General features: G+C 39.1%; 1 protein-coding gene across 1 annotated transcript in view; it reads left to right on the top strand.

Moving 5' to 3' along the window:
* The window catches only part of GLRA2 (glycine receptor alpha 2), a 183493-nt gene extending 164696 nt beyond the window's left edge, over positions 1-18797 (top strand). Inside the window, exon 10 of the mRNA XM_043896172.1 lies at positions 18428-18797. Coding sequence (XP_043752107.1) covers positions 18428-18706 — 279 coding nt within the window. The 3' untranslated portion in view covers positions 18707-18797. The remainder of the gene's footprint in view (positions 1-18427) is intronic.
* The last annotated feature ends 1542 nt before the right edge of the window (positions 18798-20339 follow it).

The following is a 20339-nucleotide window of genomic DNA, read 5'->3' as shown; positions in this document are numbered from 1 at the left end:
AATTAAGTCCAAACTCCTAATCCACTCAGGTCTGCTAAAGCCTCATCTAAACCCCTCAACCTTTAAGACAAAAAATAAACATGCCACCTACCTCCCAGGCTAAGCATTTACAACCTCTTCAAAATCCTGCTTGCTAAGGAAGCAGTTGTTACCTTAATTAATGATCTATGAAATCCTCTTTAAACACTTTGTGCAAATGTGTGGCAGAATATGGAAAAAATGCTAAATGACTGAAGAGAACATGCACTGTTTTACTGTCTTTGTCTTGAAAGAAGAAAACTTCCATTCAAGGACCAAAAAAAAAAAAGGAGCCTTGCATTTTCAATCTAAAAATATCTTTATAAAGTATTTTCTGTTTGTTAATCTTTCAATGGCTAGTTTCCCAACATGGACTCTGTGGGGTTAATGTCCTTGACATGACTACACACACATTTATAGCAAAGGTGTGAGGCAAACATGGCATTTTATTACTGAAAGGCATTTTAGAAGTTCTCTGGAACCTCATTACCCAATGAATGGGTCTCGGGACTAGCAGCATCAGCATTACCTTGCACGCAATTGTTGGAAAACTCTCAGGCTCTGACCTACTAAGTCACAATCTCTTGGGCTGGGGCCCGGGAATTGGTATGTTACCTAGGTCTCAAATGATGCTCGTGTACATCAAAGTTGGAGAAGTATTGATCTAGAGCAGGACAGTCAAGATGGAGTCCATACACCAGCAACTCCGGTGAGTTGTTGATTACAGTCTGCAACTGGGAAAGTGCATTTGTTATTGGTTATTCTCAATTCCTGCGCTAGTATAGGGAGTGAGGATTCCTATGTATTCTCCCAGTTTGAGTAACAAGCCCAGGGTAGAAACACTTTTTTGAAGTGATGTACTCCATGGAATTAAAAGATGCTTGCTCCTTGGAAGGAAAGCTATGACAAACCTAGATAGTGTATTAAAAAGCAAAGACATCATTTTGCCGACAAAGTTCCGTATAGTCAAAGCTACAGACTTTTTTTCCAGTAGTCATGTACAGATGTGAGAGTTGAACCATAAAGAAGGCTGAGCACTGAAGACATGATGCTTTTGAATTGTGGAGTTGGAGAAGACTCTTGAGAGTCCCTTGGACAGCAAGGAGATCAACCCAGTCAATCCTAAAGGAAATCAACCCTGAATATTCATTGGAAGGACTGATGCTGAAGCTGAAGCTCCAATACTTTGGCTACATGATGCAAAGGGCCAACTCACTGGAAAAGACTTTGATGCTGGGAAAGATCAAAGGCAAAAGGAGAAGAGGGCAGCAGAGGATGAGATGGTTAGATAGTATCACTGACTCAATGGACGTGAATCTGAGCAAATTCCAGGAAATAATGGAGGACAGGGGAGCCTGGTGTGCTGCAGTCCATGGGGTTGCAAAGAGTCGGACATGAGTTTAGGACTTAACAACAATAAAGATTATGCACGGGGCTTCCCTGATAGCTGAGTTGGTAAAGAATCTGCCTGCAATACAGGAGACCCCAGTTTGATTCCTGGGTTGGGAAGATCTGCTGGAGAATGGATAGGTTACCCACTCCAGTATTCTTGGGCTTCCCTTGTTGCTCAGCTGGTAAAGAATCCTCCTGCAATGCAGGAGACCTGGGTTCAATCTCTGGGCTAGGAAGATCCCCTGGAGAAGGGAAAGGCTACCCACTCCAGTATTCTGGCCTGGAGAATTCCATGGACTGTATAGTCCATAGGGTCTCAAAGAGTTGGACACGACTGAGAGACTTTCACTTTTCACATGCAAACCACAGTGCCTTACACACAGCCAACACTCATCAAATATTTCCTTTCTCTTCGTTTGTCTGTCTTGTTTCTTTTTAAGCCCACAAGAAAAGGTCATCAGCAATCTTCTAAACAGCAGAGGCTATCATTCATCCTTCAATCTGAAGAGCCTGTCACATTGTCTAGTACATACTAGGTTCTTGAGAAATGTTGAATGAATTGCTGGTTTCAACTCAGGGCTCCTTGCTCAGTGGCCTGAAGGTAGGAAACCAGTCAGCAATAAGTCATTAGAAGTCATGTCATATCTTATGCAGGGCATTTTAAAGATCCAAAATTATGTCTTCACAAGAATCCAGCCCACTGGCATCTGACTTCTAGCCCCACACAAAAATCTATGGGGAAAGGAATAGACAGTTACCTGGAATAGTATAATTGAGTTCTTGATGTAAAAGTATCTCCACATGCTCCTCTGACTCTTGAAAACAATCCTGCATATTATTTTGATTAATTTCACTGCCTACTGTTCAGTGCATAAGAGGCTCACAACTGTATTATTCAATTCCAACCTAAAAAAGGGGAGCATTTAGGAGAGAATAGGGAAAAGGTGTGGCTACTGCTAGAGGTGGCAGGAGGAAGTGCCTCTGGGAGGGAGCTATCATTCTGGAGCTAAGGATGAAAGGTTGAATTGTCATTCATCAGGCAGACAAGTGAAAGAGAAAAGGAAGGCCCAGAGAGGAAGAAAAATCTGGGTTATTGAGGGAACAGAGAGTTTTTAAAGCAAAGGGTATGTCATGAGAAACAATGGAAAACGAAACTCAAACAATCTGTTAGGGCCTAATCAGGGCCTAAAGGGCCTAGCAATTTGTGCCAACAGGATCTGGATGTTTATCCTGGAGGGAAACTATCTTGGAGGGAAACTATCAGTTCATGGATAACCAGAAAAGTGAATTCAGAAAATTTCATCACTGGATCTTATTTCTTGTAACAAAAAGTTGCTTCCTCTGAGAAGTTCTTGAAAACTTGGAAGCATTTACTGCTACCTCATTGGTAAAATCAAACAAAAGCTGTATATAGGTAGCGTCTAGGGCTCAGCAGGAAGTGTCAGGGCCTACCACCATGCCTGATCACAGCAGGCTGTCTCCCAGTCTCCCTGTGAAACCTCAGCACCTTTTCAATCATGACAGATAACAGCAGCTATATATTTAAACAGAACATGTGACTCTTGGTCAGGACTCTTCTGTGGATCTGAAAGCCTCTCTTTTAAATTTTCCTGTGACGAGCATGTACCTATCATAGCACATGCCTATCATATAGCAGATACTCAGTAAAGATGTGATAAATGAATAATGATAGCAAAGAAACCAACCAAGACCATTAAACATACTACTTTTCAAACTGTGGGCTGTGAGTGACTTGTGGGTCATCAAATCAGTTCAGTGGCTTACCACCAGCTTCTTTGCAAAATAAAAATTAGAAAAAAATTAGAAAATGTCAGAGTGCATCCTGTTTTGGAAAATTAAATATCACTTTGCAAACCTTTTGTTTCTGTTAGATATATCAGTGTGTTTGGGATGTGTGTGCATGTCCTGGCTGGTAATGGAAAATATGTGTTCTATCTTGGGTCACAGCAAAGAAGTGACTTCGGGGTACAGCAGGTTAGGTAAACAAGTTCATCTGAGCCTTCCTGGATTAAACCTTCTCAAATACCCTTAAGACTCAGTCACAAGTTCCAGTAGCACAGGGTCCTTATTTGGTTGCTATGACGACAGGGACAGACGGCTTACCTTGCACTCACTATTACGCCTCACCACAAAGCACTGAGCCCCTTGCCCTATGTACCAGCCCCCATCCACACCCCATCTGATGACTGTGGTGCCCAGGACCCTGTGGGCTCACCAGGAAGTAACCTGTGTCTGTAGCATGGAAGCTGTGTCATAAGGAGGCATACACTGGGGGAAAGAGATACATCTGCTCAGGATTTCCATCTGTTTTCTATGAAAATGTATCTTCTTATCACCACTCAAGTTTTCCTCTTTGACTCTGATTATAACTATTGCGTTGGCATCTTTGAAAAGGAAAAGGAGGCAGAGTCCCCATTACTTGCCATGTCTTATGCTACCTACCTTCAACGTACATTCTCTTAATTAGAAACTTGATTGGTGGACAATTAGATCAACGGATTCCAGTATTATTTTCAAATTTTGCCCAATCTCTGTCTTCTGAGTTTACTGCAATAAATCTTCCCTCTGGGCCTACAGACAATTTTCTGCCTGAAATCTCAGATCTGGTAACCATAGTAATGAAAGAGAAGGAGGGGACATCTTGGAAATGCAGCACAGATACTTTAAAAAAAAAAAAAAAAACTCTGTTATTTTCCATTTCCCTTTTCCTATTTTTTTTTTTCTGCAAGAGTTGCTTACAAGAAGCTACAGTTGAAGTGCTAGTGAATAAATGGTTTCAGGGAAGGATGAAGAAAGCTGAGGCACAGATGATGTACAGAAGTAAACAATCATCCAGAAGAATGGAGCATAGATTGTGTTTCTGGTTCACTTCACTGCCTTGCATGTCCTTGGAAGAAGCAACAGGAAAGTGCCTCCTGATGGTTTATAGTCTTCATTTGCTACTAATTTTAACACAGAACCTATAGTCCATCTGTACTCAACAGAGTAGACCTAGCATATGAGGATCATTCAAATTCCAAAAAAAAATATGATCAGCCACAGAAAGTAGGTTTACAGTTTTTTACCTGGAGAAAACGTGTTTGTTCTGCAACTGTGCAAAGCAATGAAGTGATGGCCCAGAGACGTCTCTTTTTTCAGGATACGCCTCACTGCCATTCTGTCAAACCTTCCTAAGGCTTCTCCAAGTCACACCTGGGTGATTTCATCATGATGTTAACCTTCCTCTTCAAAGTTGGGAGGAAAGGATCAAGAGCAAGACCAAATATAGGTCCAATTCTGTGGATAGAGTTCTCAGTTTTTGAGTTTATTGAGCTCCCTGCAGAAATGAACAGTTTGCCAAACTTTGACAGCCAACAGCACTGACTGCTCTCCCACTGAGCAGCTTTCAGCAGAAACGGAGCAGTGGGAGGGAAGGGGAGAAAGAAAGAGTGGCTATTTGGAAGGGTGTTATTATAGGATGGAGCCTCTAGGCTGTCAAAACTGGCTATGATAAAGAGAGACCTCCACAAACATGTTGTGTAGACCTCTAAAAATACATCCATTCTGTGCCTAGTTTACATAAAACGAGGTTACACATTATTATTTATGTTTTTTAAAATTATTCCATATTATATATTTTATATATTTTGAGAAGGAAATGGCTACCCACTCCAATATTCTTGCCTGGAGAATCCCATGGACAGAGGGACTGGTGGGCTACAGTCCATGGGGTTGCAAAGAGTTGGACACGACTGAACAACTAACATACACATATTACATATTATAATCTTCTTCAACATTATAACAGCAGCAAGCAACTTGCTGCTTAAGTGAAACCCTTGGAAATGATGACATAGAATAGTATGCAAGTCAAAGATTATCACAAGAGAAAATATACCAGAACCAAACTGTTGTTGTGTGCTGATTATATTAGAGCAGAATTTCTCAAAATGGGATCAGAATGACCAGAAACTTCCAGGAGATAATGAGGGTCATAGCAGGGCACAGCTTACTAAGTAAATCTTTCCAGCACTTGGGTCAGCACCTTCAATATGGTTTGCCCTCCTGGACTTCTTAGCAATTTCTCTTGCTTTTTCGATGATCCAACTGATTTTGGCAATTTGATCTCTGGTTCCTCTGCCTTTTCTAAACCCAGCTTGAATATCTGGAAGTTCATGGTTCACATACTGTTGAAGCCTCGGTTGGAGAATTTTGAGCATTACTTTGCTAGCATGTGAGATAAGTGCAATTGTGCGGTAGTTTGAGCGTTCGTTGGCATTGCCTTTCTTTGGCATTGGAATGAAAAGTGACCTTTTCCAGTCCTGTGGCCACTGCTGAGTTTTCCAAATTTGCTGGCATATTGAGTGCGGCACTTTCACAGCATCAGCTTTTAGGATTTGAAATAGCTCAACTAGAATTCCATCACCTCCACTAGCTTTGTTCATAGTGATGCTTCCTAAGGCCCACTTGACTTTGCATTCCAGGATGTCTGGCTCTAGGTGAGTGATCACACCATCATGGTTATCTGGGTCATGAAAATCTTTTTTGTATAGTTCTTCTGTGTATTGTTGCCACCTCTTCTTAAAATCTTCTGCTTCTGTTAGGTCCATACCATTTCTGTCCTTTATTGTGCCCATCTTTGCATGAAATGTTCCCTTGTTATCTCTAATTTTCTTGAAGAGATCTCTAGTCTTTCCCATTCTATTGTTTTCCTCTATTTCTTTGCATTGATTGCTGAGGAAGGCTTTCTTATCTCTCCTTTCTATTCTTTGGAACTCTGCATTCAAATGGGTATATCTTTCCTTTTCTCCTTTACGTTTAGCTTCTCTTTTCTCAGCTATTTGTAAGGCCTCCTCAGACAACCATTTTGCCTTTTTGCATTTCTTTTTCTTGGGGATGGTCTTGATCCCTGCCTCCTGTACAATGTCATGAACCTCCTGTCCATAGTTCTTTAGGCACTCTGTCTATTAGATCTAATCCCTTGAATCTATTTGTCACTTCCACTGTATAATCATAAGGGATTTGATTTAGGTCATACCTGAATGGTCGAGTGGTTTTCCCTACTTTCTTCAATTTAAGTCTGAATTTGGCAATAAGGAGTTCTTGATCTGAGCCACAGTCAGCTCACCTGGCTAAATAGCACAGACAAGTGTCTCTGAGCTGCTCTCTAGTTGCACTAAAAAGCAGGATCAGTGTACCAAATGAGAGTGCTTTTATATTCTATAACATATCTGGATATTCATGTATTCTTCCAGAAGCAGTGCATTCCAGGGTATTATTAAAGAAAAAACCTGCCATCTAACTGTCCTTTAATTACTCTAGCCTAACATCACCTCTTCTATAGTATCTTGTGGCCTGTACATTCCTTGACCAGGTAGCAGATATCACATTATACTGGAATCATTTGTCTGTATCATAGTTTCCCAGCCTCAGCACTATTGACATTTGAGGCTAGATAATTCATGCTTTGTTGTGAGGTGCTGCCCCGTGTGTTGTAGGGTGTTTAACGGTGTTCTAGCCTTTACCCACTACATGCCAAAAGCACACTCTGCTCTACTGTGACAACCAAAAACGTCTCCAGACATTATGTAATGTCCCCTGGAGGGTGGGGGGCAAAATCACTCTTGGTTGAAAGCCACTGGTCCACATATTCTAGACCTCTTACACCAATCCCACAATGACTTCAAGGGCAGGGCTCTGTCTTTTGTACCCTTATTTTTTCCCAATACTTGGTACATTATGATGCTCAATAAATCTTAATTGAAGAAAACTACAGTAACTTGCATCAAAAGTAATTAGCCTCCAACTAATAAAAATAAATGAAAAAAAAAGATGTTTGGAAGCCTTGATTACCTATATATCTATATCTGGTTGGGTTTAGTCAGGAAAACAGAGACACTATACATACTACTAGGATAAGGGGTTTACTGTAGAAATTACAATTTATATAAATATGACAGTAACTGGGGAAAGGAAGGTCCAGAAGGCTACAGTCAGAAGACAGAACTTTAAACTGAACTTCTCGTGAGGTAAGCAGGTATTCACAGGAAAATCTGAGAAGCTACCATATTTCGCCTCCAAAGCGGGATCATAAAATTGGAGCCCATAGAAAGGTGTGGAATGCCACTCTATCCAACAAATCAGCCTCAGCTGACCCCCAACCACTCTCCAAAATAATGGCCTCTCCTTCCCTTGTATACCTTCCAGATCTCCCAAATTCCTCTCACTGGCAAACCCTTACCTGGAACCAATCAAAGAGGGAATTCTGGGAAATGTAGTTTTTTCCAGCTGTAGGCAGGCACTTCTCCAGGAGTGGAAGTGCCAGGTAAACAACAGATAATCTCACACAGTAACCACTTTTTGACACCAAGTGTGTATGTTACATATACAGATCAAAGCATGACAACAGTCTGAAGAATCTGGCAGTCACAGTCATCCACATTAGAAAGCAAGTGAGTGTTTGATATGATGGGTTGTTGTTTCTATTGTTATTGCTGTGAGTTTGGCAGTGGACTCACCCTCTGATCACCTGTCCCCTCCAGTCTGCGCTGTGTAGACACTCTCAACACTCACTTTGCTTACAGCCTGAACAGATGGCAAACTATGTTAATAATTGAACAGCTCATACTCCAGATGGAAGACGTTCACCTTCATGCTTCTTAGACTTTAGTGTGTCTTCTGAGCATTCTGACCAGACCAGAATTGACAGAGACTACTAGAAAAGAATTTCCATATGCAAGGCATTGCTTCCCTCTCGAGGCACTGAAACATCACAACCATGTTATTGATTTCTAAACTACTTTCTAAGACTGCAGCTGACATTAAGTGAAAATATTTCTGCTTTATAGATTTTGAGTCAAAAGTCAATTATTTTTAAATAATTACTTTCAGTCTATTAAAAAAAATAGAGTGCTGGAGGTGAGGTGTGGTCCAAAGTAGAGTGAAGTATATAGCTCACTTTAGAAAATTAGATTCAAAATATGCATTAAATGGACCTATATCTTCAGGATAGCCCATAAAGTCTAACATATTTACACCTGGCCCTTTAAGGAAAATGTTTGCTGACACCTGGACTAGAGGGAGAGCAGCAAGAGCTGAGCCCTGAGAAGTAAATGGGACATTACAAAGAGTTGTATTTTACTGAAGTGAGAGCCACTTGGAGGTTTGAGCTCATGAAGATCTGACCTGACTCACATTTTAACAGTATCCCTTTAGTTGCTGGATTAAGAATAGACATTCTTGTTGGGAGGGAGGGTCTAGAAGCCAGGGGATCAGATAGAAGATGATCACCGTGATTCTGGTGGAAATGATTCTGATGAATGAACCACTGTAAGGTGGCTCAGACCAACATGGAGTAGAGGAGCTAGTAAGAGGTGCCTAGACTCTGGTCTGGAGATAGAGCTGGTTAGACTTCCCGGTATTAGATATGTTACATGTCCCCCCCCTACCCCGCCCCACCACCGCCAGGTGCAGGGGAGGCTAGATACAGTCGTGCACATGTATGACCAACTAAAGCAGGGCTTCTTGAGTAGGCACAATGTTGCCCCCCAAGGGACATTTGGCAATGTCAAGAGACATTTTTCATTGTCACAACTGCAGCGGAAGTGTGTTACTTGCTTCTAGCAGATAGAGACCAGGATGCTGCTAAATATCCTAAAATATACAACACAGTTCTCTACCACAAAAATAATTACCTGGCCTCAAATGTCAACAATGCTATAGGTAAGGAACCTTGACCTCAAGAAAGACCCACTAATGGAAGAAGAAAGATGGGTTTTCATGGATAACTAGGAGTCTTAGCCCAGCTCAACTCCCAGTGCCCTAACTCCTGCAAGGCATCTGCAGGCTGTGGCAACAGCAATTTTGGAATCCCAGCTCATATCAAAGCTGAATCCTGTTTGTCCTCTCTTGCCAACATATCTTTCCCCAGTTATTGGAAGTGAGCTTTGTCCCGAATAAGAAACTCTGTTGCCTTTTTTTCTGTGTGTGTATATATATACACACACACACACACACAGAAGCTTGTAAAAATAACATGTGTGATTGAGACTATGAAAGGGATTTTGTGTAATGACAGGCAAATGGTGCAGAGCACTACAGTGCAGGTATTAATTTGTTTAAAGAGATTTGTGAAGAAAAATGTTCTATTAATTAAAATATCAAGACTTAAAACTTAAAGATGTTTGGTGATGACTGTAGATCTACAAGAATTTTACTCTCTTCATCAAACCCAAATGGATTGCATATGAATTCAAATACCCTTAATATTATGTAAATATTCCTGAGTCTTTGCTATGTGTAATAACTGATAAGGTCTCATTTATTTGGTAAAATACTTGCATGTATATAAAACATACTGGCTTTTCATTTACCTAGCTTTATTATTTTGATTTGTGAGTAGATGTATAAATGAAAAACTATTTCTTTGTACTCTGGCTTGTCTATTCCATTTATTTTCTTCACAAAGAAGTACACATTTTTTGCTAAGATTGTTAATAAGATGGATCTAATTTTATATATTTTCACAGTATCTGGTCTACTCACTAACTTAACACTGGAACAAAAAAAAATGGACAGTGTTTCAAGTATAGATCATAAATACCTCAGCTCTTGAGTGGCACTGTGGAGTTGAGGTTTGCCCTAATTTTCTATAAATTCAATAAGCAAAAACAGACCATGCAATAAGTAAGCTAGAAAAGCATTTTTCATATCATGAAAGACTTTTCCAACATTCATCTAAGAAGCATTTATCTTATATATGTGCTTAGTCGTTCAGTCGTGTCCGACTCTCTGTGACCGCATGGACTATTGCCCACCAGGGCTTTGTCCTTGGGGATTCTCCAGGTAAGAATACTGGAGTGGGTTGCCATGCCCTCCTCCAGGGGATCTACTCAACTCAGGATTGAACCCAGGTCTCTCACATTGCAGGCAGATTCTTTACCAACTGAGCCACCAGGGAAGCCCAAGAATACTGGAGTGAATAGCTTATCCCTTCTCCAAGGGATTTTCCGGACCCAGGAATTGAACCAGGGTCTCCTGCATTGCAGGAAGATTCTTTACCAGCTGAGCTACCAACAGTATTCAACACAGGCAACTTTAGCCCAGTACTGTTCTAGGTACTGAGGCAATCAAGGTATGCAAAACTGGGTCCTTACACTTGAAGGTCACATAAAAGAGGCTGACATATAAGCAGCTAATTTTAACGTATGGTGCAACAGGTTCCATTATGGGGTCAGCTTCAGTGCTACCGACCCATGGCCCAGGCACAGGGGTCAAGAAAAGGCATCCTGAATGAGATGAGTAGAGTCTGGAAGAACATGCAGGAGCTCACCAGGTAGAGGGAGGTGAGGACGATTCTATGCAAAAAAATAAAGCCAAAGACCATGAAACACCATGAGATAATCAAGTATAAGACAAGACATGGTGGGTCCTCGAAAGTCACAAAGGAGCTTGGGAGTGGTCATTAAGGAGATGAGAAACTGTTGAAAAGTATTAAGCCAGGAATGGAAGCATTGTGCATTCCTTCAATTTCACTAGAGCAGAAAGTAGGGCTGGCTTCAAAATCTGTGGGACCTGGTACAAAATGAAAACGTGGGGTGCTTGTTCAAAAACCATTACGAGCTTCAAGATGGCTACAGCAAAGCATTAAACCAAGTATAGGACCCTTCAAAGCACTGGGGTGTGTGTGACTGCACATATGCCTGCCCACAAGGCCAACTCTACCAGAAGGCATCAGGGCAGGGGGTGGAAGAAGACATTAAGACCTTTGTTTGCATACTGTCCAGTCTGTAGTTGAGAAGAAAAGTCTTAAGCATATCAACCACCTAGAGATTAGTCTCGAGGCAATATACTAGATAGCATTATAGTCCCATATTCAAACTCAGAAAATGGCCAAATGGCTAATCTCTTCATTTTAAAGGGGAAATAGGAGACCAAAAATGTTGAGATACTGAGGGAATTCAATCCAAGCCTTTTAGATTCTATCCCAGTGTCTCCTCCTCCTCTACAATGTCAAGGCTAGTGAGTCTGCAGTGAAAGGGATAGGATGGAAGTTCTTTGGGCAAGACTGATCCAGAGGCTGCAGAAAGGATGGCAAGTGACCAAGAAATGGAAATCAGCTAGGAGACAATTGCTGTCCCCTCCCTTCCCCCAGGGAGCACATCCTTTCTGAGACCTTTGTCAGAATCAAGAGGATCTTTCCAAGCACAATTTTAGAATAACTCATGGGCCTAGCATTGTGCCAGGGAAGAAGCGTACAGAAATGACTCAGGCACACTCTCAAGAGCTTATCCTTTGGTGAAAGAAGACAGTAGTGGGAATCAGCTATCACAATCCAGAGACTCTGTCTACCTATTCTTTAATATGATTGGGAAGCAAAAATTTTAAATAATAATAAAAGAGAAAATTGGAAACAAATTCTAAACATCAATAGGTAGCTAGAGTTTTCTTTCAGATTCAGGGGATTATAGATGATTTGCACATTGCCTTGTATATCTCTAAGTAATATTACCATCCATACCTTCACCAACTCTAAAGGCTTCAGGCTCACCTGAGCCCCAATAAGCCTTTGTACATATCTCAAGAATCTCTCTCATATCATTCTCTTCAGTTCTCATGACCCCCCGAAACCTAAGGTCTTATTCATTTTTTCCTTCTCTTGGTTCTTAATATAAGTCTTTAAACCAGTACCATAGCTTGCAAGGTCCCATATGATCCAGTCCTTGGTCATTTCTGAAACTTTGTCTCACCCCACTTTCTTTCTGCATTCCACGGGCCATCCTACCATCTCTCAACTGCAGGAAACTTTCCGATCTCAGACATCTCCCAACTCTGCTGTCCCTTCTTTAATGCTTCTCATTTTTTTTTTCAAACTTCTAATGAAATATCACTTTCCCAGGGAAAAGCTTCTCTTATCTGCCAGATCAGACCAGGACCACTATTAATAAGCTCTCATAGCACCCTATAATTTTCCTTCAGAGCCCTATCATAGTTAGTAATTCTGTATTCATGTGATTCTTTCATAAATGTTTGTCTTCACCTCAAGGCTGGAAACTACCTGAAGGCAAGAGTCTCATCTGTTTTGCTCATCACTGGATTCCTGGCAAATGGTACAGTGCCTGGCATGTCCTCGGGACGTTTCTGACCATTCAATCTAAAACATCCATTTCTCTGCCTTTCATCTCTCTTAGGTGTCTTACCTTGATTGTTTTATTTCAATGCATTCATCATTATCTGTGTGTGTGTGTGTGTACACAAATATGTGGAAGTGTCTTAACTGTGTATATGTATATATATGTATAAATATGTGTTTGTGTATACATGATTTCTCTACTTGTTACTTGTTTTCTCTAATAGCATGTAAACTCCAAAAATGAAGAGACTTCATCTCCTTGTTCACTGCCGTATCCTCACCACATACCTGGCACACGATAGGTGCTCAAGGAATTATTTGTTGGAAATATGAATACATAAATGGCAAGTGCTCAAGAAATGAACACCAGAAGTTCATTCTCCTTCAAAAATCAATATTAATAGGAGGAATGCAGAGTAGCATGGAAACATATCCACTACCATATATAAAATAGGTAGCCAGTGGACATTTGCTGTGTGACTCAGGAAGTTCAAACCTAGACGGATGGGATGGGATGAGATGGGAGGTGGGAAGGAGGTTCAAGAGGGAGGTTACAGAAACCAATCCAATATTGTAAAGCAATTATCTTCAAATTAAAACTAATTTAAAAAGAAAAATCAATAATACTGACATCCTGCATTGAAAAAGAGATGATCCACTGATATGGCTTTCTTTTGGGAAACAATGCTATTCACTGTCTACCCCCAAATGACACTGCAACAGTTTTAATTCATTTCGCCACATCATTAAGCAACAAGGAATTATATTTGGCTTACTTTATTTTAGATCAGTTGTTCCACAAAGTTCGATTGGATTCTTCATCTATAATCTTGAATGGAAGTCATTTGGGGCTTGATAGAGACAAATTCATAAAAACCAGAGACTTCCAGAGTGTTCAGAATGTTTGTTCAGAGTGTTCAGAGAGTTTGGCGATCTGACAAATCAGATTTGAATTTCAGCTTCCACATTTGTTAGCAACATAACTTCAGGAAGCCACATAACTTCTCTCAGGCTCAATTTCCTCTGAAACCTTGTGACTTGTAGGTACAGTTTGATGATAGGATTGACTGTGGTTTTAAGTGCATGGTTTATAATTATAATCAATATATGGTATCTATTATTCGCATCTACTCCCAAGTCCCCGTGATACAGAGAAGAAAACTGAGGTCATAAGAACGGGGAATTTCTCAAAGCCATCCCTCTTCTCTAAGTCTAGGAGATAGAAATCAGCAGGTCTACAATTAAGTACCACCCAGAACTGGGCTTCCCTGATGGCTCAGCAGGTAAAGAATCCACCAGCAATGCAGGAGACACAGGAGATGTGGGTTCAGTCCCATATCTGGGACGATCCCCTGGAGAAGGAAATGGCAACCCACTCCAGTAGGCTTGCCTGGAGAATCCCATGGACTGAGGAGTCTGGAGCATTACAGTTCAAAGGGTCGCAAAGAGTTTGACATGACTGAGCAACAAAGCAGGCACGCAAGGCTTCATTTGCTCAGGTGACTTTCTGGGGGAAAATCTGCTTGTGTTTGGACTCACACTGTTTCCTAAGTAGGGCTGAAGACTCCCTTATGTCCTTGCATTGACTGAAGCTCATGCAACTTTCACTTCCAACTGGGCCATATCCTGGCCCAGAAGACTGAAGATTCAATCAAAGAATCTGGGTGAGAAATGGAATGGAGTTTTTCCCCACCTCAGTTTATAGGAGTACTTTTACTTCCCTCCTTTTTAGGACATAAAAGACAAATTAGAAATGCTGGTCCCACTGAAATCTTTCACTGCATAAGTCCCATAATCTTTAATTATATTGAAATAAGTTGCTTATAACAAACAATTTAGTACCATGCAATTCTGCTGAGCTTTAGGTTCAATTTCACATCTAGACAAGAGTTATTTCAAACACAGGAATGGGTAAATCTTATAATAAGTAAAACCAATGGCTAAGATGAGTAAAATAAGGTGATAAGGCTCCAATGAATTGCATAGTGCCATGGCAGTGCTTTCTATGTAGACAGGATTTAAGGAGATTTTATCAAAGTGGGATACAGAAATTGCACGTACTGAAACTTTGACTGGATGATTCATTTTCTATGAAATTGAATCGGTGAATAACAAAACAGAGTGAGCTAGAAGTATTCACTGCTCAAAGATACTGAAGATGGCAGGTCAGCAGCAATAATTAAGTAATTAGTTTTCTGGCTACTTAGAAGAAATGGAGAATATATGCCTGAAATTCTTTCCTCACTGAGAGGATCACACCAACTCTCCCAGTGAATACATTCAACTAAGCTGTGCCTTCAGATTGTTCTTTATTTCAGCTTTAGTTTATCCATGACTCAAGCTCATCTCCGTTTTGCCTTCATATAGGAATCTTGCCATATTACCATAGCATTTTATTCTGAATCTGCTATAAAGGCATACCATAGCATTTTATTCTGAACCTGCTATAAAGGCAATTAGTCATTCATTATAACACAAAAATTCAAAGTGGTTGCAATTATGTTTTCTGAATTAAGCCCTTTGATGTGGGTAATTTAAGGTTCTATATTTAAAATGCACTCAATGAGTCACAATGGTAAATAAGAATACCCTTAAACTAGCATTCATATCTCTTGCACATGAAAAATTAACTGGATAATTTCTACCTATGACAGATTTATTTTGTGGTGGATAATTTTAAAGAATTGATTTAATTAGTTGTAACTATGCTCAGAAGTATAATTTGAAATACCATTGAATGGAAAGGGAAAGTATTTTCAAGCAGAGAGAAAACTCTCTTAAAATTTCCTTTGTTCATTAGTCAGTGAAAGTTTATTAAGCACCTACAGTTTTCACGGCAATGTACGACATGATAATACCCTAATCTGGCATTATTCTATTCTAGTCCTGCTAGTTAACTGAATGAGCTAACCTCTCCAGCTGTCCATTCACAGTATGCCAATAGACAACAGGAATGAAATGAATGAGTCAGTCTGAAAAAAAAATGGATGTATTTAGGTTTCCTTTGGTTTCATGTGCTAAAAACCAGTTACCAGCTAACTACTCTTTTTTATTTCTTCAGGGACCCAGGAATTTTACAAGAATCTTATCTCACTCAGGCAGTGAACTACACACTTAATCATGACTTTCTAAGTGTTGATACAGAACAGCAATTTGTAAGATTCTACAGATATGGAAAGGAAAAACAGCACAGTAATCTTAGGCAGATAAGGGGAAATATATTTTGAGGGCTGATTTTCACTTTAAAAAGTTATCTTAGACTTAATAACATAGACTAGGTTCAGCATTTTAGAGCTGGACATTAGAGCTGATCTAGGCCACTGGTTTCTAACCACTTGTATTGAAGACATTGGATTAAAATATATATATATGGATTCTCAGTTCTCATTCCCAGAGATTGTGATTCACTTGACCTGGAAGAGGCTGGGAGGGGAAGCAGGTATAAACATAACTTGTAAAATTTCCCTAGCAGCCAAAGCTGAGACACACAGACCTAGCCAAGCCTCAATATTTTGGCATGAGGTCTCCAAGCCTTGAAAGAATAAATATCCTGCCTAAGGAAAACATAGCTTATAACCCTTGGAGCCATGCTTAGAATCCAAACAGTCAAATTCCTAGTCTAGATCTATTTACTAAACCAATTGACACCATTTCTATTTCTCTCACACACTGGTTCAGATCTAATTACCTAATTATCTAATTAGTAGGTAGGAACAATAAGACTGCTTATAACTCATAACTAACACATTCCCTCCTTCTAGAGACCTGTGTGTTTCTTTACTTGCTAACTAATAAGTCTTTCAATGACACTGTAATGATTAATATATCTGTTTATTCCACATTTTAAAATACTTATTTGAAACTTTTACACCTATAAAATATATCATTCCCATTTTAAGACAAAGAAAGCAGATTTACTATTTGAATCTGAGTCCAGCTGAAGTGTCTATTATAGAGCTTAGAGAGCTGAGCACATAGCAGTACTTGAATATCCGACTGGGTTTTCTTAGCCACATTCCTTACATGAAAATGTCTTTAGTTTGGCCACTTCCACTTGGTTCTAAAAGCTCCATGCAAGTAGGGCTCTTGTCCAACTTCATCAACTGTCTCCCAGCATCTAGCAAAATGCTTGCCATAAACTCAACACTCAACAACTAACTGTTGAATGAAAAATCTTACTTATATTTGTTAAGAAATGAGACAGAATATCCTGAACCAACTTGTGAAAGACAGTCTCAAATACATAAAAGTATTGGGAAGATGGTTTTATAAAGGAGTAGTTTTACAGTTATTTTATAAGAAGAGCTTTGGCCTGATTTTCCTCACCTAAATTTGTCCTTGTTGTACCATTTGGGTTACAGTTGGGCTTGCTCTCACTAATATTATGTTAACAGCCCTTCATTCAAATGATACAAATGAACTTACTTATAAAACAGAAATAGACTCACAGATTTCAAAAACAAATTTCAGTTACCAAAGGAGAAATGCGGAGGGGCAGGGATAAATTAGGAGCTTGGGATTAACATATACACACCACTATGTATAAAATAGATAACCAACAAGGACCTACTGTGTAGTATAGGACCTACTGTATAGTACTACTCAATATTCTGTAATAACCTATGTAGGTAAAAAGTCTGAAAAAGAATGGATATACATATATGTATAACTGAGTCACTTTGCTCTACACCTAAAACTAATACAACATTGTAAATCAACTAAACTCCAATAAATTATTTTAAGAAGTCCTTCATTCAGTATACCTTTTATATGCTTGAAGGCACAACTGACATGCAATAAACAGTGATGAAATAAAATACCAAATTTTACTGTCTTTTGGAAAAATGTAACCAAATTAATTAACATAATATTATTCTCTGGAAAGATAAAGAGTGCGATATCTTTGGTGAGTCAAAAGGGTGGCACAGTATTGTAGAAAGCACTAATCTAGTTGCAGAAGATGGTTCAGTTGATGACTATTTAGAATTAAATTTTTATTAAGCAGATCATTTCAATCCTACCTTTTCAACCTATCCACACACCAAAATTCCATACTTTTGTCTCTGTAAAGGGTATTTTCTCTTTACCCAGAGGTTATAACTTTGCAGTCTTTTATCTGATTCATGTAGAAATGAGGTACTGACATGAGCTAAAATGACATATGTTTAAATATGGTAGAGATGAATAGCCAAAGAAGCAATGTAAAAAATTGACAGAAAAAAAATTGACAGAAAATTAGCTATGGTAGAAATATTGGACACCAAACAATGAATATTTAATCTCTGCTATCTAACTGAGATGAAATGGAGGGTTGGAGGGGGGAAAGGTATACATTTAACGAGTTAATCTTAAATCTAACACTAATATTAAAGCCAAGGTTAATGGAAAGAACTGGGCTGTGAATGGGCCACAACAGCTCAGGAACATGACGAGGATTCAGTAAATGCTTTGTTGAATGAATGAATGGATAAATGAATGATTGAGTGAATGAGTGAATGAATGAGTTGTCCTCTTTAGAAATTTAGAGTACAGTACTGGGATTTGAAGACTTGGCTTTAAAAACAAATCTATCCAAAGCTGTGGATTAATAAACTAGATTTCAGGAAAGTCAGTGCTGAATATAATGTAGGTGTTTTTATTTTTCATTTAATTAAAATGACCACAGAGTCATTATTCTTACCCTTAATTTCTGAGCCTGCAATGTTAATGAACTATATCTGTTTCATGAATAATTGAGTTGAACTTGAAAGACAACTCCCCATTCCAAAAGCCTCCCACACTACCAGTTAACTGTGATTTATCCTTTTACTTCTGAAGAATTTTAAGCATCTTCCATCTGATTTGACTGACAACCAATCTGTACTTCCTCTGTCTTTATTCTCCCAGGAAGAAGATGTTACTCGTGAAAGTCGCTTTAATTTCAGTGGTTATGGAATGGGTCACTGCCTTCAAGTGAAAGATGGAACAGCTGTCAAGGCCACACCTGCCAACCAGCTCCCACAGCCCCCCAAAGATGCAGATGCCATCAAGAAGAAGTTTGTGGACCGGGCAAAAAGGATTGACACGATTTCTCGAGCTGCCTTCCCATTGGCCTTCCTCATTTTCAACATCTTTTACTGGATCACATACAAGATCATTCGGCATGAAGATGTCCATAAGAAATAGATGTGCTCTTCAGATCCTGGGACCTTCTTGCCTAACTGCTGTGCTTGTAAATACACAGTGAAATTGTCTTTATATCACTTTGACAGAGGAGAAGACTGGGGGAGGGGGGAGGGAGGATCATGGGGGTGGGTTTCCTGGCACCTACATGAATAAAGATAAGTTATCCGGGCAATGAAGGAAAATGTTTGCACAAAATTAAGGTTTTGCAGAATCATGTGAGCATAATTACATTCATAGTCTTTAGCATTGCTCTTTCAGATGATGCATTAATTAGACATGATATGCAAGGTCCAGTACTTGAGGGCTATTTGTTTTTTGGTTTGGTTTGGACTTATTCTGGTACTGAAAAGATAGTTTGAACACACGTGTGTGTGCGCGTGCACACACACACACACACACACACACAGAAAATGCTTACCATCTGACCATAGTGACTAGATTATAGTGAGTTGAGGACCAAACTTTTTCAGGAAAATGCTGCCTTGTTTTTAAAACAGCCTCCTGAGCTATGTTCTTTACAATGTCTGTAATTAGTGTTTCACCTGAGAAATCCTTTTGTGGTCATAAATAATTTCTACTTATTGAGAAAACAACAACAACAATACATACCAATCACAAAGAACAGGTTTCTACTTTATTGTCTGTGTAAGTGTGCATTTTAATATTCTTTTTCTTTCTGAGATGCAATTTGGGGATTTGAATTGTATATTGTGAAGTTGATTTGATCATATGCCCTCTTGAAAATAAATGCCCATTTTCTTTTAGATCCAAGTTAGCACACAACATTTTTTTCCGCTTTGCCTATATTTATGTGCAGTTAAGTGCTCAAGTGTGACTTAGCCATTGCAGCCTCTCAGCCACAGTATTTATGAAGATGATGTGTCCTAAACGATGTAGCTCATATTAGCTTGAACTTCCCATTTCTGCTTTCATTGTAGGTGTAACTATTAATCTTAATGTCAACTGACCCATGATTTCTACTGTCAATCCAAGTGAATATTGTTTGAAATATCTTTAACTAATTTAAAGAATTTTAAAGTTGTACTGTGATTTTCATAACCTGTTTCCTTTTTGGTACCAGAGCTATGTGGTTTGAATCCTGGCTACATGTTTTAAGTAAGAAAAAAAAAAAAAAGACGTATTTTTGCTTACTCAGATAAAAGACAACCTGTAAAAAATATAACGAAAAATTAAATTTTACATGTGCTGTAAAAGGGGTTATTAAAAATATTTGTTCAATTTCAATAAAGCTAAGTGTGCCACAGAAGCTAAGTCTTTCCACTTTTGCATTACAATGTAAATAATTTAGATGAGAATGGTAACTTAGACTTTTGTTTCTGGTCTTCCTCATAAACTTGAAGTACTTACATAGCTATTACACTTTTGTTGTAACATAAAAATGTAGCTCATAGTATCTCCATGAAGAAAGAAAAAATACATCATTCTCATTGTAGAAACAAGGAAATGGAGACAAAGAAGTATTAGTAGTCACTGTAAGCAGAAGCTAATACTGGATATGAGATACAGAACACTTTCAAGAGCACTTAGGAATCATAAAATACCAAACTGAAAAGAAATTTAAAATATCAACCTGTTCACCTATCCATCCTGCTTTTGTTAGGAATAGAGTTCC

The sequence above is a fragment of the Cervus elaphus genome, chromosome X (assembly GCF_910594005.1).
Source record: "Cervus elaphus chromosome X, mCerEla1.1, whole genome shotgun sequence".
Classification (NCBI taxonomy): Eukaryota; Metazoa; Chordata; class Mammalia; order Artiodactyla; family Cervidae; genus Cervus; species Cervus elaphus.
The sequence above is the reverse complement of the archived record's forward strand: the minus strand, read 5'-3'. Positions and strand labels throughout refer to the sequence as shown.